At 47.9% G+C, this 23,551-nt stretch overlaps 1 protein-coding gene across 2 annotated transcripts in view; it reads left to right on the plus strand.

The window, feature by feature from the left end:
• Window positions 1-23,551, plus strand: part of GRHPR (glyoxylate and hydroxypyruvate reductase) — a 24,861-nt gene continuing 1,310 nt past the window's right edge. The window contains exons 1-8 of one of the 2 annotated variants that reach the window (XM_054986210.1): window positions 1-139; window positions 5,315-5,445; window positions 14,943-15,015; window positions 16,163-16,279; window positions 17,657-17,745; window positions 19,706-19,810; window positions 21,146-21,281; window positions 23,311-23,441. In XM_054986210.1, the coding sequence (XP_054842185.1) occupies window positions 51-139; window positions 5,315-5,445; window positions 14,943-15,015; window positions 16,163-16,279; window positions 17,657-17,745; window positions 19,706-19,810; window positions 21,146-21,281; window positions 23,311-23,441 (871 nt within the window). In that variant the 5' untranslated portion in view covers window positions 1-50. The remainder of the gene's footprint in view (window positions 140-5,314; window positions 5,446-14,942; window positions 15,016-16,162; window positions 16,280-17,656; window positions 17,746-19,705; window positions 19,811-21,145; window positions 21,282-23,310; window positions 23,442-23,551) is intronic. The other variant, XM_054986211.1, reaches the window with a different exon arrangement.

Below are 23,551 nucleotides of genomic sequence, written 5' to 3' on the forward strand. Positions count from 1 at the left end.
GAGCAGCCCCGGGGGGATTTCAGCGCGGCGGCGCGGCGGGCGGGCGGCAGATGCGAGCGGCGGCGCGGCGGCTGATGGAGGTCTTCGTGACGCGGAGGATCCCCCCGGAGGGGCGCGCGGCCCTGGCCCGGGCAGGGGTGTAAGTGCGCCGCGAGGGAGGGGGGGCATGCACGCGCGTGGCTGCCGCGCCGAGCAATGCCCCAGCCGGCTCCAGCCGCTTTCCGCTTCTGTGGGGCGACGCACCCCGCCCGGCCCGCAGAGGCCGCCCGCGCCCCCGGGGAAGCGGCGCAGGAGCTCGGCGCCTCGCGGGCGGCGCTCTGCCTCTTCCGTGCCCAGCCGCTGCGCAACGGGCGGCCCGATCCTGCCCCAGCGCGACTCTGGTCCGAGTAGGGTTGCCAGCCTCCAGGTAGTGGCTGGAGATCCCCCGGAATTACAACTGGTCTCCAGGCCGCAGAGATCAGTTCCCCTGGGGGAAATGGCTGCTTTTCTATGGAATTATGCCATGCCAAGGGCCTTTCCCTCCCCAAACCCCACTTGCTCCAGGTTTCTCCAGGTTTCACTCCCCAGATCTCCAGGAATTTCCTAAGTTGGAGCTGGCAATCCTAGGTCTGAGCCCATTGGACAGGCTCATGCAGAGGATCTGCCGAAGAGCGCCAGGCTCGCGAAAGCTGCCCTGGAAGCTCCGTGTCAGGTTTTCAGGGGCTTCTGCTCTCGACCCTTGCGCCTCTCCTGCAACCCGGCCCGGCCGCCCGCCTGATGCTCTCCTGGGCAGTGTCAGTCTGCAGTCGAAGCCCAACAGCCCCTTGAAGACTAACTAGATTTCCAAGATCAGCTTTGAGTCGCCAAAGCTCCTACCTTGGCGCTCTAGTTGATCTTTAAGGTACCTTTGGACTCGGATCCTATGCAAAGTAACTCCAGTCTTGGCTCAGCAATTTCTGCCGGAGTCACCGTGCACAGGATTGCACTGTGTGATCGCATTGTTGCGCAGCGAGTAGCTCTCTTCAACAGGCGTCTGTTGGCCTTTTACAGACCTGACAAGAGTTTATTCCTGCCTAAGCTTTTTCTGGACCAGAGCGCCCGTCTTCTGATGTCCTGGCTGGGTCACCTTTGAGGAAGTGGGCTGTAGCTCACAAAGGCTTATGCTGGAATAAAAGCTTCCTCTCGAAGGCACCAGGAGACTCCTATTTATTTCAGTGATGTGTGTGCTAGGGGGGGTTATGCGCCCCTAGACCTGGGGTGCACCCACACTTCTGTCTCATGTTAATCTCTCTGGGTTTACTGCCTGCCGGGATTCTGCCCTGCCAGGAGATGCCTGCAAAGAAACTGCAGAGTTAGGACAACGTTAGAAACTGGTTAAAAGTGAGGCAAAGTATTATGTGGTGGACAGGTAAAGTAGGCTTTTATGGCCACTTCTGGGGTGAGCTTGTTGGTCTGTTGCGGCCAAAACAATACCTTAAAACCTGACCGGTGTCTTGGGGCACGGCTAGAACCCATTTTATCTGTGTTAGGTGGTACAGACGGTTCTCAACAGAATCTTCTCTTCCTTCATGGGTTAAAAGTGTTCAAGAACTCATTCTTGATTTGAATCCACTGGAGTGGGACCCTTAAAGAATACTCAGGAAGCAATCTTAAGCAGGTTTACTCAGGTATATTCAAAGGGGCTTACTCGAAGGAAAATGTATTTAGTTGTGTGGCCTTAAAAGGTGCTTTAAGAGGAAGCCCTCTGTGTTAAGCTCCAGTGGGTGTGATCCTTTGTGATCGAGCACATCGGCAGGCGTAAACACATGCATGTTTCTGTTGTTTCGGCCTTACGGATGGGAAAAGAGGGCCCAATCCTGAACCTTGTGAAGGGAACAAACATTGGATACATCTGTGGGGTGGGGGAGCTGGTGCATTCTGTCTGTCTAGTGAGACGAGGTCTTTGAGAGAAAATGGCTGAATTTAAGTTCAGAACTATAAGTATATATGTTACCACCCTTTCTCTAGGGTAGATTGCTGCCACCAGGAATATTATATTCCAAGGTATTTTATTTAAGTTTTCCTTTTAGTCACGTGCCTAAGCGTCAGGCTCCTTCGTGGTTCTATATGCCCCTGAGGATAGGAATGGGATATAGCAATGCCCGCTACTCTGGGATATAACAAAAACAAAATAAACTTTTTATTTTTTCAAGAAGCGTATCGGTTTCATAAAAGTATTTCTCGGTTCTTAAAGTTACTTCATTTAAACTCATTCATACAGATCTCTTCTATGGCTTCTCACACAGTTAGCCTCTTTCTCTAACTCAGTATTTCTCACAGACGTGCTCAAAATTACTCAGGCAGCACCTACAGCCAGCCTCTCTTTCCCTGACTGAATATTTCTCACAGAAATGTTTAAATTGCTCAGGCTGCCCACAGCTGGCCTCTCTTTCTCTAACTCAATGTTCTTTTTTAACTCTGAGAGCAGAACCACAGGTGACAAAAGGCACAGATTGGACACTGGTCAGCTTCCCTCAAGTTTTGATGGGAAATGTAGGCGTCCTGTTCTTGCAGCTTGGCTCTCCAACTGCAGTCCAATGGACTTTTCAACTGTCACTTGTCCAACATTCCGCCAAGCTGCCTACATTTCCCATCAAAACTTGAGAGAAGCAGACAAGTGTCCAACCTGTGTCATTCGTCACTTGTGGTTCTGCTCAAGTCTCAAACCGCCTTCACTCCGCCCACACTTTCAGTCATCAGCCAATCATCTCCCTCTCATCCCTCTCTTTCACCCCGACTCTTCACCTATATCACACCAAGCATTTAAAGACACATGCACACATTTACTTAAAATCATTACAATATAACTATAGCTATATAGTTATAGATAACTTACTTATAACTATAGTTATATACTTATAACTATAGTTATAAGTATAACTTTTTAAGTATTGTAAGGTTTGTGGGCCTAGCTCAGAAATGTGGTTGCAGAGCTGATTGGAAACACCTGTGGAGCAGTCTCTGGGTTCCCCACATATTTAACCTTGGAGAGACTGTCTCAGAGAAAGATCTTTGCCGGCTCTGTAGAGAGAGGTGAAGTTCAAACTATGCTTCCCAGCTAACATTGCGTCTCCCTTCACTTGAGCGGCCTCATGTAATTCATCTCTTGTAATTTAGCTGTCAGAGGAGAGGATCTGTCTTGCATCCTGGAAAGGACTTGCCAGAAGACCTGGGGCATTTGTGCCTGGGGAACAGGGTTCTGGAGGCCTGGCGCCAACACAGAGGGGCCTGTTGAATGTTGACGAGCCCAAATAACCTGAGTACTGTCTACTACTTTCATGTCCACTAGTTTCATGTTCTAACAAAAGAACAATTCTTGAAATGCTGTGGAGTCTCTGTTGCGGCATCAAGACCCCTCTATCAACTGACTACATTCTGCACGTCCCAATTTCCACATGTGGGCTGGATCTACCAGGGCCTTTCCGCTGAATGGGGGAAGGAATTTTTTCCAATTCCCCCTTCTCACTGCAGACTTTTGGCTCCCACCTCAATTCCCCATCCCCCTGAAACAGCGTTTTGGGCTGCAGCGAGTGAAGTGAGGCAAGGAAGTCCCACTAGACTGAGGAAGATCCTTCCTGTCCACAGAGATTTTCCGAGGGACCGGGGCCTGTGTATCTGTAGTATGTTTGGTTTGTGTTCTTGGACTCTCCCCCTCACCCTCTGCTAACAAATGTGTATTCTCTTTTGCCCAGTCTCCAGAATTATACCAGGGTGCTCCTTGCCATACACCCTGTGGTGTTTGCTTCTTTCCCTTCTCCCTGGAGTGATCCCTTAACAAAACAAAAACTGAAAGCCCATAGAGCAGTCACAGGACTTTCCAAAAATCAAGGGGGGGAGGGGGGAGCACACAAGGTGAGTTAATACAGTAAACCCCCTTAAATAAAAAGGTCACACAAATCCCATAAGTGCATGCTCCATTTATTTGACAGAAGTTGTGAGACCATGACGTGATTCTTGCTGAGGAGCATTCGTCTCCTCAGTGCTTTAGCCTGTTGAATATGGACCGTCCCTTTCGTTCAGTTCTCTGAAAGATAACCATTTGTCTCCTATGTTGAAAGATGCTATTCTGGTTTCCTTGTTTCTTTCCAAATGGTCTGTGCATGGAAGGTGCTTGAAAAGCTTCTGTAGCTTGTACTTTGGGCGGATTGGGATGGTTAACTGGTCCAGAGACAAGCCAAGTGGCCATTTTGGTGGTTCTGTCCAGTTTGGCTGGCAGTGACCACGATGGGGTCCATTGCCTCCTTTCATGACTGCCCGCTGGGTCCCAGCTGAGAAATGAAGGCCTCCACTCACAGAGGCCTGGGAGAAGGCAATAGGCACCCTTAGGCCTATCGCCAGGGCTGGCCAAGTCCGAGCCAAGCAGCCCCTGAGGTGGTGCTGGTGCTTTCCCACAGGAAAGGTGGAGCCCACAGGACTGTGCCTAGGATTCAACAAAGCTCAATGCTCTCCTGGGGCACCCTCACGTCATAGCTGACTCATGGTGACCCCGGTGGGGTTTTCACCACCTGAACTGTGCTGAACTTTGCTCCAAGAACGTTGGGCTTATATTGTGTATGAACTGGGCAGTTTGTTGAGATCCCTGTAAGAATCTTTCCCAGGGTTTAGCCTTCGTGAGTAGAAAGTCGGTGGGACTTCTGATTTTTAAATCTGCGAGAGCTCAGTGGTGGTTGGAGGGGACTTAGCTCCGTGGCAGAGCATAGGCTTCTCATGTATAAAGGTTCTGTGTTTAACCTCTGGCATCTCCAGTTAAAAGGGACTCAAGTGCTGTGCAGACCGAGTCAGACCATCTTAATCAATACTGTCAACTCTGAGTGACAGTTTTTTCTCTCACGTCTCAGGCAAGGACCTTTCCAACCTCTTCTACCTGAGATCTCTTTTAAGAAAGAGATAGCAGGATTTGAACCTGGAACTTCCTGTATGAGAAGCACATGTTCTACCACTGAATTATGCTCTCATGCCCACTTCGCTGAATCTTTCTGAAATACTGAAAGAAGAGTTTATCAAACGGTATGGCCTTATTTGTGGTTAAAAGGCTGGGTTATTGTTCATAATGTCATTCTCTATTGCAGTAACTCACCAGTGACAAAATAGCCTCAAAGTGGAGTGTTGTGCTGTTACCTTACAACCCTACCGATAATACTTTGTCCTTTAGCGATTAAAATTGGCTCCAACAGATTAATCAGTTAACCTTCTGATTTGTCTACAGATTGAAAAGGATTAAAGGTTGCAACCCTCGGGGTACAGCTCTATCCTCTGACCTGTTTTGTGTGATTGTATCTTTTTGCTTCCTTTGAAGCAGCAATATCCAGGAATGGGATTCAGATGAACCAATCCCTCAGACGGAATTGTTAGCAGGGGTTGCTGGAAAGGCTGGAATCCTGTGCCTTTTGTCTGACCGGATAGATAAAGAGGTTCTGGATGCAGCAGGTAAGTGAAGATACCAGCCTAAGCAGGGCTTTTTTTCAGCTGGAACGTGGTGGAACGGAGTTCGGGAACCTCTTGAAAATGGTCACATGGCTTGTGGCCCCGCCCCCTGGTCTCCAGACAGAGGGGAGTTGAGATTGTCGAGCGGCGCAGAGGGCAATCTCAACTCCCCTCTGTCTGGAGATCAGGGGGCGGGGCCACCAGCCATGGGACCATTTTCTCCAAGGGCAACCCACTGAGTTCCACCAACTCTTTTCCTAGAAAAAAAGCCCTGTGCCTAATGGAATGGCCGGCACGTCAAGAGGGTGCAGGATTGTTACCGTGTTATAGAATGTCTGCTTGCAAATTTAATGTGGATTGGCTGACTTTCTGATGACTCCCCATTGTGAACCATTCTCCCTCCCCCAAACAACAGGCTCCTGCATAAAAATAAGGTTAATGTTGATTCCTAGTTTCTTATTTCAGAGTTGCAGGCTGCATTAGTAAATCCTGCCTCATGCTTTTTTATCTCCTTCCTTCACAGAGGGTTTTTTTTTTTATTACATCCAGGCTCTCCAGGGTAATCTGGTCAAACATTCCCTGTCTCTGGGGGAAAAAATTCCACCAGCCAGTTCCCTTGATTTTAGGTTTTGTATTTGTGTCAGTCTTTGTCTATGACTTCCTCACCCATCCTACAAAAAAAGAAACTCCTTGGCCTGTATAGTTAAGTATTGTCATTATGGTATCAATAGATTTAAACACACACATACACTCTTGCGTTGTGTCAGGTGCTGTATGAGCACAACAAAAAAACACAGATTCCGATAAGCTTTGCCATTCATACATTGTGGGGGTGGCTTTTGTGAGTTGTTTTTGGAGTTCTTATACGGCAGTGTGTTGTTTTGGGTGCACACCTCCAGGTAGCCTCTTCCATTTACCCCAAAGTAGACGATACAATCAAATAATAGTCACTATGAAGACCCCAGCCCCATGCAAATATCCTCTCTCAAAGCACGGGGAGGGGAATGGGTTGCAATGTTGTCGGAGGGCAGAATCCTACACCCGTCCTACTATTCCACTTAACAAAGATTGATGCTTTCCTCCAACCTAGGAGGCCCCTTAGGCTAGAAGGCTCATTGGAGGAGGGTTGGATTCACGCCATTGTCTGTCTGCTTCTGGGCCCATCTGACATCCATATGTTGGACATTGCATTTGGATCTAAGCACATAGTCTCCAACTTACCCCTTTCCAATTTTGAGGGCTAAAGGCGGTGAAGGTTGGACCTACCTGTATTAGGCTGTAGATCCATACATCCCTTTTAGAATGAGACATCTAATAGGGTTACTGGGGCGTGTGAGACAAGCCCCTCCTATGAATAGCAGAAAATGTTTGCAGTCAAAACTTACCTGGGATAAACCTAATTCAGGGTATGTTCTTGCCTCCATCATTTCCCAAAGACCACAGCAATTGTAAAAATTGATGGCTATGAAAGGAAGCTTGCACAGTGGGGCTTTATGGTAGAAACTGGCCATAATGTTTTGGCCAGTAATGGACAAATGCATGCAGCTCGAATGTAGAGCTGTGCCAGTTTCAGCCATGTGAAAATATGGCTAGTGGGCCTGTTAATCTGATTAATCAGTTTGGTGTACTGGTTAAGAGTGGCAGGACTCTAATCTGGAGAACTGGGTTTGATTCCCCACTCCTCCACTTGAAGCCAGCCGGGTGACCTTGGGTCAGTCACAGCTCTCTCAGAACTTTCTCAGCCCCACCCACTACACAGGGTGATTATTGTTGTGGGGATAATAATAACACACTTTGTCAATCGCTCTGAGTGGGTGTTAAGTTGTCCTAAATTGAATGTTATTATTATTATTAACAATTTGGTTTCCAAGTGGTGGGCTTGGTTTAAATTTAAATTTACCTATTGAAGACTCTCAGCAAAAGTTGCAGTCGGTATGTACTTGAATACACCTGTTTGTAAAAAAACAAAAACAAAAGCCGACCCTCATTCACTCTGTGAGTAAAACTGGAAACCAGTACCTGGACAAATGTGAAGTTTCAACCAAATGTTCAGCTGTACATGTTTTGGTTGTAACATGAGAATTATTCAACACAAGAAAGATCAAATGCGCACTGTCCACGGATTGTATGTATGTTCACTGTACGTTGTGAACTGGGCTATTGCATCCGTCCATTGTTCTGTCAAAGTCAGGACTGGCTACTCTGGCTAGCAGCACCTCTCCAGGATCTCAGGGGGCGTTCAGATGACCCTTCTACCTGATCTGTTTCTAAACTGGAGATGCTGGGGATCGAATTTTGGACCTTCCGCATTCAAGTAGATGCTCTCCCAGTGAGCTATGGCCCTTCTCCCCACTTTATTTGCTTTGGAGGCATACCGAAAGAAAAAGACGTCTCCTACGTTTTCATTATGTTTGACGCAAGGAAGACTGAGTTCTCTGTGCAGGGACCAGCCATTCCTGAATAGCGCCTTCCGTGCTTATTGACACCTCTTCATTTTCACATTGGGGTGTGGATCCTACCAACGTTTCTACTGGTGCAAGAATGAGGAAGGGCAATTTTGTCCCCTGAAAGGGCCATCAATTGGACAAGAGACCAGGACAGGTACTCCAGTGTGGAAGGAAATGAGATTGTCCCTCCCCCGTCTCCTTGTGCCTGCAGAAAGGCTACAGGATTCAACCCATGTGTGAGTTTTAATCTGTGAGACATTTACACTCAGGGCTTTTTTTCTGGGGAACGAGGTGGTGGAACTCAGTGGGTTGCCCTCGGAGAAAATGGTCACATGGCCAGTGGCCCCGCCCCCTGATCTCCAGACAGAGAGGAGTTGAGATTGCCCTCCACGCCGATTGGCAATCTCAACTCCCCTCTGTCTGGAGATCATGGGGCGGGGCCACCAGCCATGTGACCATTTTCAAGAGGTTCCGGAACTCCGTTCCCCCGCGTTCCGGCTGAAAAAAAAGCCCTGCTTACACTGCTTAATTAAATGCTTCAGTTTCTGTTCTTGGGTTTAACTTTTGTAATATAGTAAAAGCTTTCTTCACTTGCTTCATGGGGAACCTGGGATGCCCGTTAGCAAAGTTTTGACGGCACAGTCGTCACCAAGACTTGCTCTCTGCTCCTCCCTAGTCTGAGAGCAGGTAGAGGAGGAGCCGGCAGCGGGTCTTGGTGGGATCAGTTATGGGTGCCAATGCCCATGGTGAGGATGAGCCTGCAGCCCCCATTCTGCTGCACAGCTGGTTGGTAGCACGGGGACAGGGAGAAAGGGGAAGTGGTGGGATCTCAGCAGCGGGCATCTTCCGCTTGGCAGCCGTGCGAGCAGACGTTGCCTGTGGCTGGGACTTAGAACTAGCTCTGTCACTGCCTGTTTTTCCTTGAGAGCAGGCAACAGCAGCTGGAGTGCCAGTTAACGGAGTTTCTGGTTAACCAGGGGCTGGATAACAAAGCTCTTACTGTAGTTTTGTTGTTGTTACTAGCATCATCTCAAGAAACATAAAAGATTGCGTCCGTAATTTCTGTGCACTTTTTGTTGCGGCTAACAGAAATGTGGAGAAATAGTGCAGGCTTTTGTGGAGTTACTGGGCTTAATTTTGCATAGGATTGCATAGTAAGCCTGCCGACTTGTTTCATTTTTAATATTGTCACATGTTTCAATTAGCTTTGGTATTTGATTTGCTGGTGTGGCTCATGAGTTCTCTCCACTTTTGCGGGGGAGAGGGGAGGGCATATTATAATAACATTCGATAATAATAACATTCGATTTATATACCGCCCTTCAGGACAACGGCCCCTTGGATACTCACCGTGAAGGGTCCTTCTCCTCTGAGGTAAGGAGGACATCCTGGGTTTTCCCTCTGTCCAATCAGGGAGGCAGGAAAGTTGATCTTTCTTCCCCTTCCTGTCTGTATGTGGGAACACCCCCTGTACTTCCAGATCCAGAGGTCTCCCCACAGCAGTCATCAATTCAGTCACTCTACTAGATAACTATTACTGAAACGAGAACAAACTTTCAAATAAAGAACTGTCAAGACTATGACTAGTTATGAACCCTTTTTTAACTAGAAACTGTTAGAACAAGGGAATATTAACAGAAGTCAGGTTGTTAATGCAGCGGTAGAAGGAGAGTAGGAACAGATTAGTACACAATTAGGCAGAGGACGAAGAGCTCGGGAGGGCAGGATGTCCTCCTTACCTCAGAGGAGAAGGACCCTTCACGGTGAGTATCCAAGGGGCCGTTCTCCCTCTGAGTCGGAGGACATCCTGGGTGCTCCCAAAGCAGTCCCTTCAAGGTCCGGGTGGGAGATGATCTTCGTCCTCTATGACGTGTTGCAGGACTCTTCTACCAAATGCTGCATCCGATGACGAGTACGTGTGTAACTGATAATGTCTGATAAAGGTCGAAACAGAAGACCAGGTGGCTGCCTTGCAGACCTCTTCTATGGAGGCATTCCGTCTGTAGGCCGCATTGGTGGCTGCACACCTGGTAGAATGAGCCGTAATACCTGACAGAACTTCCAACTTAAGAGCCTTGTATGCCTCGCCAATACATGTCCTGATGCTGTAGGCAATGGACGATGAAGACATTCTCTGTCCTACCTTAGGCGTGGCAATATTGACGAATAAGGAGTCCGTCTTACGTAGGTGTTCAGTCCTAATAATGTAGGTCTTGAGTGCTCTGCGCACATCTAAGGTGTGCCACTCTCTTTCTCTTGGATGCTGAGGATTAGGTGAGAAAGAAGGAAGTATAATCTCTTGCGCTCGATGAAATCTCGAGTACGCCTCGGGGAGGAATGTTGGATCCGACCTGAGAACCACTTTCTCTTTGTGGAAGATGCATAAATCCGGCCTAATTGATAGTGCGCTCAACTCAGAAATCCTACGTGCCGATGTAATGGCCACTAGGAATACAGTCTTTAATTTCAGCCACCTGAGGTGGATGTCCTGTACGGGCTCGAAGGGTGGTTTGGTAAGAGCCTTGAGGACAACGCTTAATCGCCAGGTTGGGAATCGATGCACCGTAGGGGGGTTCAGTAAGGTGGCTCCCCGCAGGAATTTCTTAATATGAGGATGAGTGGACAAGGTGGACGACTCCACCTTTGGAAGCACCGTGCTGATTGCCGCCATCTGCTTTTTTAAGGTGGGCGGCTTCAATCCCCTGTCTAGGCCTTCTTGTAGAAACCCCAAGATGTCACGTATAGACGGGGACATAGGGTCAATTTTCTTGCGTTTTCCCCACCGTACGAAGGCTTTCCACGTGGAATTGTAGATCCTATTCGTAGATCTCTTTCTTGAGGAAAGCATGGTGTCCACGACACGCGCTGGATATCCTACACTGAGTAATGACCGCCTTTCAATCTCCATCCGGTCAAAGACCACCATTCTGGGTGAGGATGCCAGAACGGTCCCTGTTGAAGCAGATCCGGAAGTACTGGCAAGCGGAATGGTGAGCGGGTCGATAGCGACAGCAGGGCCGAGAACCACGGTCTCCTGGGCCAGTACGGAGCCACTAGGATCACTGTGGCTGCTTGATCCTGGATCCTTCTCAGAAGTTTCGGTAAAATCGGAAGAGGGGGAAACGCATACAGCAGGCCCCTGGGCCATGGCGATGTCATGGCGTCCGTGCCCTCTGCCTCCGGGTGAAAGTATCTGGAGAAGAATCTCGGCACTTGATGATTCTGCGGTGACGCGAAAAGATCCACCTCTGGAGTGCCGAAGTGATCCGTTAGCAGTGTGAACGTTTCTCTGCTGAGAGACCACTCCCCCGGATGTAACGACTCTCGACTCAGCCAATCCGCTTCCACATTGAGCACTCCCCTGATGTGCTCCGCTTGCAGAGATAGAAGGTTGTCCTCCGCCCAGCTGATGATCTTGTGCGCTTCCTTCTGTAGACGAGAGGATTTGGAACCCCCTTGCCGGTTGATGTATGATTTCGCCGCCACATTGTCCGTGCGGATGAGAACATGTTGGAAGGTCAGATGTTCCCGGAAGTGAATGAGGGCCAGATGGATTGCTCTCAACTCTAGCACGTTGATGGGAAGTTGGCGTTCTGCTGGCAGCCACCGGCCCTGTCCCGGTAGACCATTCAATGATGCGCCCCATCCTGAGAGGCTCGCGTCCGTGAAAACCTGGATGGGCTGAGGAGTCAGGAAACTTTTGCCTTGTCGAAGGTTGAGCACGATGGTCCACCATCGAAGGCTGTTCTTGACCGATGGAGGCACTTGAATTTTGATGTTTCTTTTCTGAGCAATATGGTGCTGGTAGGGCCGTAGCAGAGCTTGTAGAGGTCTGGAATGAAAGCGCCCCCAGAAGATGGCTTCCGAATTGGCCACGAGAAGACCTAACAATTTGGTCAGCTCCATGATGCAGGACCGGCGTTGCTTGATGATGTTCATTGTCCACTGTTTGGTTTTCTTGATCTTCCCCTCCGGGAGGAAGAAGGAGCATTGACGCGTATTGATTATCAGTCCCAAGTGTTCTAGACTTTGAGACGGTTCTAAAGAACACTTGGCTCTGTTGATCAGGAAGCCGTGTTGTTCCAGGGTCTGTATCGTTAGGAGCGTGTCGTTGATTGACCCTTCTCGAGAACTGGACCGTATTAGAATGTCGTCCAGATAGGGATGTAGATGTAGACCCATCTCTCGCAGTCGGACAATCGGAACAACTAGCAGTTTCGTGAAGACCCTTGGCGCTGTTGCCAAGCCGAAGGGCATGGCGCGAAACTGGAAGTGCATGTCCTTGACACAGAACCTTAGGAAGCGTCGGTGAGGTGGAGCAATGGGTACGTGGAGATAGGCCTCTGTCAGGTCCACAGACGTCAGGTACTCCCCCTGTCTCAACGCCTCCGCGATGGAACGCAGGGTCTCCATCCTGAAATGTCGCAGTCTGATGAACTGGTTCACGAACTTTAAATCCAGGATGGATCTCCAATCTCCGTTCCGCTTGGGGACCGTGAAAAAGATGGAGTATACCCCGGTTCCCCTCTCGCGTTGTGGTACCGGCTCCACAGCTCTGATATCCAGTAGGTGACGCACAGCTTGTATGGTTATTGCTCTTCTGCTTGGGTCTTTCTTGAGAGGAGATATAAGGAACCGCTCCGGTGGAAGAGAGTAAAATTCTATTAAGTAGCCAGACAACACCACTTCCATAGCCCAGGCGTCCGCCTGGGAAGTCTCCCACTGCTGGCGAAAAAGAAGCAGTCTCCCTCCCACCGGGGCCTCCTTCGAGTCAGGGCTTCTGACCTTTGTCCTCCACGTCTGACCTGAAGCTCCGGGGTCCCGATGGCTTGTGAGGTCTGGACGAAAAGGCACCTCTGCGGGACTGCGATCTAGGAAAGGACCAGCTTCTCTTGGTCTCTTGTCGTGGTCTGGGTAAGGTATGGCTCGTTCTGAAAGACTGGAAGCGAAAAGGTCGTCTCTCGTTCCCTCTGAGATGTCGAGGTAAGGCTTTTTTCTTGTCCTTTGTCTCCACCAGTATTTTGTCTAGTAGGTCTCCAAACAACTTCTTCCCCTGGAAGGGGTAGGCTGACAATATGACCTTGGATTGGATGTCGGCCTGCCACGCTCTGAGCCATAACAGACGTCTAGTGACAGTGGTAGATGCCATAGCTCTGGAACAGAAGGACATCGCATCAAGAGTGGCGTCTGCCGTGAAGGTGCTGGCTTTCAACATCCTATTTGCTCCCTCCAGGAGACGTTTGCTGTTGTCTGGCAGCAATTGAATCAGTCTTCTGGTCCAGACCACTGACGCTCGTGAAACTGTAGATGCAATGGCCGACGCTTTAATTGCCATGGCGAGCGCCTCATGAGTTCGCTTCAGGGCAATGTCACCCTTCTTGTCCAGGCTGTCTTTAATTGCCCCTTGACCGTCTTCTGACAGAAGGCCGTGAGATTGCAAAGCGGCTACTGGTGCGTCCACAGCAGGAACCTGCAACAGCTCAGTGGCAAAACTGGGGAGAGAATACAACTTCTTAACATTATTAGAGAAGTGTTTGCAAGAAGATGGCGTGGCCCATTCAGCTTTTAATTGTCTTTCATAGAATTCAGGGAAGGGAAAGACCTTGGTTCTCTCCTCTGACCTAGGGAAGAACTCTTTATTCCCCTTGGGTCTGATACTGGGGTCCCTAGGAGATGGTTCATCCTCCCCCCTGGGCGACTCTTGGAGTTCGAGGGCAGATAGGGTCTTTGCAAGGAGATATTGATAATCCTCCATCTGGAACAGCCTGTTCGGATGTTCAGTATTAGAAGACTCATCCTCCTGTTCTTCCTCAGAGAGGAATTCTCCACCCTCAGAGTCCTCACTAGGGGAAGGGACGTCCTCTATCCAGCCCCTTGTCCCCCCAGTAGCATTAGATTGGGTCTTTCTAGCTGCCTTGGTGGGCCAAGGCGCAGCGATATCGGGTCTCCCTTGGGAAGCTTGACGTCCCCTGGAGCAAGACGGCTGGGAAGACTGTGCTTCTTCAGACTTACGTAGGGCCACGATCTCCTCCCTCATAGTCTGCCGTAAGAAACCCATCACTTCTGGGGGCATAGAGAGATAGGCGGCACTTACTTGGTTGTTCTGGGCTTCGCAGCCGCGTTCTTGTCCCATTTCTCCCGCCGGGAGGTTGGGAAGCGCGTCGGTTGGCATTGGCGGGAAAACGCTAGCCGCGCCGTCTTTTGCCGCCGAAAAGAAATTTGCGCCGTCGCTGTTGCTCGGGGCCTCTTGTTGCTGGAATGAAGAGCTCTGCGGCGCCCTCTGCTGGAGACGGGGCCGTTTCCTTGAGGGCCGATCTTCCTCGGGAGCCATCTTCTCGCCGGGGAGCCGCTCAGCCTCGCAAGGCAAGCCGGCGCCGGCTGAGCACACCCCCGCCATCGGTAAGACAGCTCCTGGGGGGTGGCTCGCCCTCTCCATGAAGCTCTCCTCTGAATCAGACGAGGCCGCAGAGGCCATTCTGGCTTCAGCTTTCAATCTTCTCCTAGGCCGTCCCAAGTAGGAAGGATATAGGAGAAGGGGAAAGGATAAAGGTGAAGTAGAAAGCAGAAATAAAGTAGAAAAAAGGGGTGAGAGGAAGAAAGAGTGTAAATAGAAGATACAGGGTAGAAAGTAGTAAAGGCAGTGCAGAGCTAGCCTAAGGCGAACTGCTCTCCCCTGAGGCAGGAAAGGAACTGGATCTGGAAGTACAGGGGGTGTTCCCACATACAGACAGGAAGGGGAAGAAAGATCAACTTTCCTGCCTCCCTGATTGGACAGAGGGAAAACCCAGGATGTCCTCCGACTCAGAGGGAGAACTTAATGCCCACTCAGAGCGGTTTACAAAGTGTTATTATTACCCCACAACAATCACCCTGTGAGGTGGGTGGGGCTAAGAGAGCTCAAGAGAACTGTGACTCGCCCAAGGTCACCCAGCTGGCTTTGTGGAGGAGTGGGGAATCAAACCCGGCTCTCCAGATTAGAGTCCCGTGCTCTTAACCACTACACCAAACTGGCTCCCCCCCCCTTTTTGAGTGTGTGACCTTTATCTTTTACAGGGCCATCTCTTAAAGTAATCAGTACTTTGTCTGTGGGATATGACCATCTTGCCATTGATGAAATAAAAAAACGGTAAGACTTGTGGGGATTTGTACATGGGCCTCCCAGAAAGATATTCTAACCACTATACTGTCCCAGCTCTCACATGTGGTGGTTGTCACGAAGGGGGCGGGGGGCTGTGCTTTGTGTGCCTGGAGATCTTCAAGGATAGTGATAAGAACTGGGAACTTTTCAGTGATTGACTGTGAAAGCCACTGCTGAAGGAAGCACTCCTGGAGTTCAGGAGACCCAGGAAACCATTTTAATTCTCAGAGCCTCCCAGGAGGGTGGCTAGTGGAGGATAGTGTTCGTGTGGCATTGGTGGGCACACTGCAGACACCACGCCAAACCATGCATAAGAGCGCTTAATTACGGTTTGGTAACATTAGAATTGATGAAGCCATGCTTTGGGGTTGGCTCGTAATCCAGAATCAGATACTGCCGCTTGTGATAACTGTCTTTTAGTGTCATGTTGGAACTGATGTGGCCATCCGCTGTACCCTGGAGAAAGGGGTGGACTTAGGAAGCTAAGTGCTGGGAGGATGGAAAATGAAAGCAGACAAACAGCTCTAAGCTGTGGCTTGTGCGCTGTGCTCCTGGATGCTCAGAGCATCGTCTGCATTCTAAGCTACGCTTAGCACATGGCCACAGTTCGGTGTGATGTTTCACTTGAGTCACTGACTCATTGATTGATGATCGGGGGTTCTAATTCAATTTTTTAATTGGTTGATTGCGCTTACTATTTTATGTAAAGCCTTGTATTGAATGGAAGGTTAGAATCCCAGCGTTGATTATCTAGCATCTGCCGGGCCTTGTCTTGGCACCAGTTCGCTTGCTTGCCCAGCCAATAATCTTCTCAACTTTAATAGAAGAGAAAGTGTATTTTCCTCCCCACCCCCCTTTTATATAAGGGAAAGCGTTCTACTGGTTCTTGGTTTTGGCACATAAAGTTTTATTGGCTTTTCCCACACCTTTTGAATGGGAAGAATTTTGCAAATTGGGCCTCCACGCTTCACAGTTGAGGTGTTCGGGCCATGAACACCTTAGAAATGCCTACACCAAAGAAACGGCATTCAGAATTGGATGTAATGTTTTAAGCAGTCTTGAGTGACACAAAACTCTTAGATTAGCCTCTTGTGGCTCAAAGAGAGGAGAATCTGACGGCTTCTTTCACTTCTAGTGGAATTCGCGTGGGGTACACACCAGACATCCTGACGGATGCGACCGCAGAACTCACGGTAGCCCTGCTCCTAGCAACATCTCGCCGGTTGCCCGAATCAGTGGAGGAAGTGAAGAAGTGAGTGTTGTGGTTGGGCTCCGAATGCTGGAGGTGCCCAGCTGGTCAGGCCACACTGACTGGAACATGGTTGGTGTGTTACACTATCCTATTTGAGGCTTCTTATTTTGGGAAAGCTGGAGATGTTTGCAGTATAGTGGCAAGGGCCTTATTTACCCATCCAACAGATAAGGCTGTACAGCTGTCCCTTGGACTGTTTAGACTGCAGGGAAAGGGACTCCCGTGATTGAGCCGGAGGAGTTAGCCGTGTTGGTCTGTAGTTGCAAAACAGTAAAGAGTCCAGTAGCACCTTTAAGACGAACCATCTTTATTGTAGCATAAGCTTTCGAGAACCACAGCTCTCTTCGTCAGATGCAACTTTATTGTAGCATAAGCTTTCGAGAACCACAGCTCTCTTCGTCAGATGCAACCTGACGGTTGCATCTGACGAAGAGAGCTGTGGTTCTCGAAAGCTTATGCTACAATAAAGTTGGTTAGTCTTAAAGGTGCTACTGGACTCTTTAACATGATTGAGCGACTTCTGTGTGCAAAAAGTTCCCTGTCTGTACAGAACAAGGTGTCAGGGAGAAAGCTGGATTGCCGCTGGCCTCCTTGACATCGAGTATTCTTTGAGCAGGAAGTTCTTTTCTGGTGGAGCTTTCAGTCACGCGGCTCCTGCCTGCAGACACTACAGCCCAGATTCATTACAGGCAGTTCATATGAACCATGTTGGTGACACCGAACAGAGGAATCTCCGTTCGAAAATTACCTTCGCCATGAACTTCGTAGGAACTTCGCAGCTCCTGTTGGCCTTTGTACCTTGCAGATAATGCCAACCTTCTGCAGATGTGCAGATAATCCCAACCTTCCTTACTGGGGTGTTGCAAGGATTAGTGAAATAATGTATGTAAAATGCCTGGAACATGCTGTTGTGTAAAAAATGCTATGTGGGGACCCTGGTTCTAGACACTGTTAGAGTGAACATTTAGTTCCGTCCTTTAATTACATAATGATAACGAATTGGTGCAAACTTTCCGAGGCTCTGCCCAGTATAGGCAAATGGCCTTATGGGGCCTATCTGGCTTGAATACTCGAGCATCTATCTCTGTTCACTGTACATGGCACATCTTAGTTCTAGTGGCTGTTTGGTGGTGTTTTTAATTTGTGGCTGGTAATAAGCACTAAGAACAAGACTGGCTTTGAAATTGTTTTGGGTGTGGCAGATACTACATATTTGAAACCAGCGTCTGTGGGTTGCCACTGTTTATTGTGAATCTTCAGGAAGGGCCTGTATGGGATATGCACTTATTTTTCTTACCACAGTACTGGCAATATCTGGGTGCAGGCCAGGCTCTGGGGCCGACTTTCCAGTATTTCTGTTTTATTTTCTTTTTGCAGTGGTGGTTGGACAACATGGAAGCCCCTCTGGATGTGTGGCTACGGGCTTTCTGGCAGCACGGTTGGGATTATTGGGCTCGGAAGAATAGGTAACCGCTGTTCTGTTCTTAATGCATTTTAATCTTGCTTCCCATCACAGAACTCAAAACTGCATTTTATCCTCATGGCTACTAGGAGAAGTAGCTTGGTCGAGAGGGAATAATTGGCCCAACCCTGTAAGGTTTCACGACCTAGCTGGAATTAGAACTAGTTTCTCGTCCTGCTGCTTCATCATGACCCAATTCAAAACCATAAGCCACTCCTCCATGCTGTTATCCCGTGTATCCATTCAGGGGGTGATGGAGTTACCCACATGAGAGGATGGCTGTCTGATTCTGAATTGAGATTCAAATGATCATTTCGACTTCTTCCACCTTACCAAAATCTAGAACAAATTAGACTTTCTCCTGTTGATTTTTTGGTTAAATATTTACCACCTCCACTATTTACAGCCTGTGCCATTGAACTGACCCATGTGCTCGACTGCTTTGGGACTTAGGGGCAGTTTTCCCCACCCCTGGTTGAATTTGTACTGTCAGATTTCACTTCAGTGATGTGATAAGCATTTTTGCTGCTGCATAAAGTTGGTGATTTCTGAGGAAGGGCCCAATACCCCCATTTGACAGTTCAGTGAGAAATATGAGATCGAACTCTGAGGAAGAGTTCAAAATCTTATATCTAACTCTAAACATGCCACCTTTCCCATGTGGATCAAAAAATCCACAAGGTGGTGCCGCCCAGCGATGAGGTATATTTCTCCTAACTTGGAGGAAGGAAGTACTCAGATTTGTAGAAAAATCTGAAAGGACGGGGGGGATCGAAAAGGGATTTAAAATAAACCTCAGAACTGTTGAAGTGAAATGTGTGCTCGTGCTAATAGGGAAAAAAATGGAGATTTTGCACCTAGCAGTTCAAACCCTCTGCAGCCACATTGGGGTTACATAGCAAGTCTAACAAACAATGCCGGGGCAGACAGAAGACAGGCAACAACAGCCGGATGTGAGGAAAGGGAGGAAACACTGGTGGAGGTGGGAGCTTAAGGGGGAGAATGGAGACGATGGAAGGGCAAGAAGCGGGGAAGTGCAGGCTCGCAGGCGACGGCTTTTCCTCCCCTTCCTCCTTCCTTCCTCTTACATGTCTACTGTTTATAACAACATTCGATTTATATACCACCCTTCAGGATAACTTAACACCCACTCAGAGTGGTTTACAAACTATGCCATTATTATCCCCAAAACAAAACACCCTGTGAGGTGGGCTTGTACTTGTTTAAATCAGTTAAGCATGGAATTGAATAATTAAGAGGTAGGTAGACTTCAAACACCTTGGGGATAACTGGAGTCTAACTCTGGATTAGGGTGAATAACTTACCATGTAGACATTAGCCCTGTTTGCAAGTTTACAGTCAACACAGGCACAATCTGTGTACACCTGATTTTTCTTTATACATGCATTGAGTAATTCTCACATTACATTCAACACATGTACGATTGAATGTGTGATGGAAACCACACATTTATCTGGGTATTGCTCCCTAGTTTCATTTGTAAAGTGAGCACTCATTGGCTCTTTCTTACAAACAGATATAGGTCCGTGCAGGCAGGATTTATATGTGTACACTGTAACGTGAACAGGGATTGTTTGTGTGTGTACAACCTTTAGCAAGCTAGTTGTATTTTAACAAATAGGGAAAATCAATGCTTACGTAGTTCATATAAGTAATTTAGATGTGGTATAAAATTATCTATCCTCTTTATCTATCTCCTGACCTAATTCTGCAAGTGCTCTACAGAGACTTCTCCCCACAACAGCCAGTTGATCAAGTGCACGAGGGCTTGAGTATTGGTTTTTGCTTTGAGCTGTCCTGTAGAACAAGAAAGCCAGTCGGCATGTGAGAGTTTTGTGTACCAGTGTTTGTGAAATGCTGATGCAATCTTTGGAAGTGCCACGTCAGTATTTTCAGCCACAAAGGCATCCTTGAATAACTGTCTGTATGCTTCTTGTTTCTAGGACAGGCTGTAGCACGTCGCCTAAAGCCATTTGGAGTAAAGAGGTTTTTGTATAGTGGATGCAACCCCAAACCTGAAAGAGCAGCAGAATTTGGAGCAGAGTTTGGTAGGAACTATATCTTGTTACACTGGAGTTACATTGAACTTCCATCATGTTTTTAAATCTGCATAGTAGAAAACCTGAGGTTTAGATCTATGGAATTTCAGTAATAGTAATGAGAAAAGACATTTTAAATTGGGAGGGAGTAATAAATTAGTAGATTCAGAGTCCCATTTGTAGAAAATTAGGGGAAACTTCATTAAAGGGCTTGCACGCATAAAACATATCATTTTAATCACACCTTTAATTCTTGGTTTCACAGTCCAAAGTCGAGTTAACTCTTCTACGTCCATTGAAGTCAATGGGTTTAGGATTATAGGGTTAATTACAAAACATTACCTGAGCAGTTACTAAACCGCTCCAGAGGAGACTATGCCTTGGTCTAAATGATCCATTTGCCATGCTGAGGTTGGTGTGCTGATGTGCGCATACTTCCCCTAAATGTTTATTGTTGTAAATGATGATATGCATTTTGCGGTATAAAGGATTTTTAAAAAAAACCTTTCCCGTTGCAGTATTTCCCCCTCAAGCTCAAGAGGTCATTACCAACTTTCTGAAGAAAACTGGGGAAGCCAATACTTTGAAAGAAAACCATAGACACACAGAAGGCTAGCCAGTCTCCAGTCTTTTGGACAGTTTGGAATCAAAATACAGCGCCCAGGTGGATAAAAAAAGCATTGCCCCCTTGAGCATAATGCAGACATTCAAAATGCCATGCACACAAAAAGATCCTGTCAAAATCTTTATGCAGTTCTTGAGGTGGGTACCTGAGGGGGCAAGCTAACCCAACCTATCAAATGAATGTGGCATCCTTTACCATGCAATATAAAACAAATGGTGAGCAGACCATTTAAACTAGGCCTCCTCCCCATCTAGTTAAACTGAACAGAGCACTGGGATAGTCTCATGCCACTGAACATAGTTTTTGGGGATGGGGACAGACAGGGCTTTTTTTCAGCAGGAACGTGGTGGAACGGAGTTCCGGAACCTCTTGAAAATGGTCACATGGCTGGTGGCCCCGCCCCCTGATCTCCAGACAGAGGGGAGTATGAATTGCCCTCCGCCCCGCTGAGCGGAGCGGAGGGCAATCTAAACTCCCCTGTCTGGAGATCAGGGGGCAGGGCCATCAGCCATGTGACCATTTTCTCTGAGGGCAACCCACTGAGTTCCACCACCTTTTTTCCAGAAAAAAAGCCCTGGGAACAGATAGGTAAAATAGTACTGTGTAAACATTACTAAATTATGACCAGAAGCACATTATAGCTGATAGAAAACCGTGACTGAGCACTAGTGAAGGGCAAACCTGTCAAAGGGTCCCTGTTGTGTGTTGTCTTTCTCAAGTGCCCCTTGCCAAGCTAGCAGAGGAATCTGACTTCGTCATCGTCACTTGTTCTTTGACGCCCAACACCCAGGGGATGTGCAATCGGGATTTCTTTGGCAAGATGAAGAAAACGGCTTTGTTCATCAACACAAGCAGGTGAGAACAGATGTGACCTAGACAGTTAAGTTCAATAGACCCATAAAGTCCAGGGCCCCTTTCCAGAAACACTGTCACAAAAGGGCTTCTGTGTAGTATGTCTTAAGGTAATGGCATTTAAATTACTCCAGAGGCGAAAAAGATACTCTACCTGTATAAAGCATGTTTTGAGGGTCTTGCTGCACAGTCATACAATAAAGCATGCAGTTATCTGTAGTGGATAATCCATGTAGCTTCCCACGCGGTTGTGCTTGTACTGTACAGTATTCATCCCATTCCAGCAGCAGAGATGCACCTATGGAAGTGGGCCCTGCCTAATTCACTAACATATGCCTTTACATGTCACAGTGAATTGGCTGTCTTTATTTTTGATGCACATTCCTATACGGAAATATTGTCTTTTTCCAGCACTCAGCTTGTATACTTTGCAATTCATGACTCTTCCATTACTGTATTGAATTGCTTCATCTTGAGTCATGGAAATCTGTTAGGAAGTCTGGCTTGAGATATCATTAGCCACAAGATACATGCCTGTTAGACTTGGAAGCCTTTTTTTTAAAAAAATGGCAAAAACATAGCAATGAGGATAGAATATTTAACAGGGCAATCTTAAGCAGTAACACATTCCCAAGGCTATTGATTTCAAACGACTTAGTAAGGCATCATTCTGCTTAAGATAGCTGTTAAATGTTTTAGAGCATTTCTCAGTCACCCTTGCCATGGTTACGATAGGTCAGTATTTATAATGTCATACCGGAGAGTGCTAGGAGCAGTCTGAAGGCTACCCAAGGAGCCCCTCTCACCCAGCATCCTGTTTCACACTGTGGCCAAACAGTTGCCCCAGAGGGCCAAACAAAAAGGACACAGAGGCCTCGTAGCACTGGTAGCCAGACGTTTGCTGCAGCTGTATATTGGATGTTCCTTTTACTCAGTATGGCTAATCGCCATTGATGGACCCGCCCCCGAGAATCTAACCCCCTTTTAAAGCCATCTACTCTTATCTTACTAGATACACAGACACACGCGGCACTGCTAGCAGGAGCTTGCAGAGATAGCAGCTTTTGAAGATTACTACTTGAATTATCTTTGGTTAATGCCTAATTCCACTGCCAGGTCCCTAGTCACCAAAAGTTTTGACTACTTGTTTCTCCACGTGCTACTCTGTCCCAATAATGTGGGAATTATAGGGGATTTCCCTGCACAGGTGCTCTGCAGGAAATAAGTATTGGCACGAGGGGATGGGATGGGAGGGCTCCCTTAGGTTGTTTTGCCCTCGCGTAAGGGACAGCAGCAGCGAAGTGTGATGTCACTAGAGTATCCTCGAGTTAGACGGAGGCTCCATTTACTCATGCCCACATTCACCTATGCTTGCTATCCTGCAGCTGAAAGTATGAATGGATTCAACTGAAAACCCGTTGTGTTTGAGGCGTTATGAACGTTTTGTGGTGATAAATATCTCACGAGTCGTTCACACAAGCACATTTTCAAGTGTGATGGAGTCCTCAGGTGCAAGAGTAGCAAGCCACATTGTGACACTACACGCCTTAATGGCAGATAGACAAGAAAAGCAGGGTGGATCTCCATCAGTCCCTTAAGGATAGTTCTGTTATCAGTGGTGCTGTCCAAGATGAAGTGGGGGTGGGGGGAAGGGGAGTATTTTGCAAGAGCTGCCCTTTGTTCAACTGCCTAGATGAGAATGGGTAGCGCAGTTGTTAATAGCACGAACTGTGTATCAAAGACATCAATTCTTTTGGCACCTTTACTTCTTTCAGAATATTCTTCAGGGACAGAGGAGAGTCTTCTGTCTCTAAAGAATATTCTGAAAATACTAAACAAAATGCCGAGAGAGAGAGAGAGAGTCTGTGTGTCACACCTTTAAAAGCATAATAGTTTTAATAAGCTTTTGGGAGCCCAAAAGGAGAGTGCACGGTTGCAGCAACAGAGCAACACAGCTGCTCTCTGGAGGGACACTTCTGGCTGCAACGTGCATACAGTGCCTGCCGATACTGTTCTTGCTGTGTTTTCTCAGAGGTGCTGTGGTGAATCAAGATGACCTTTACGACGCTTTGGTGAAGGGCCACATTGCGGCTGCTGGTCTCGATGTCACAACCCCAGAACCACTGCCTCCTGCCCATCCACTCCTTTCCCTGAAAAACTGTGGTAAGTTGACTTAACGGTGCACAGATACTCCTGCACACCCAGCCCTGCAGGAGGACCTTGTGGCTGCCAGGCATTAGGCAACCCGGCGGTGTTTGTTTTGTTGTGCTGCA

The sequence above is a fragment of the Eublepharis macularius genome, chromosome 8, assembly GCF_028583425.1.
Source record: "Eublepharis macularius isolate TG4126 chromosome 8, MPM_Emac_v1.0, whole genome shotgun sequence".
NCBI lineage: Eukaryota > Metazoa > Chordata > Lepidosauria > Squamata > Eublepharidae > Eublepharis > Eublepharis macularius.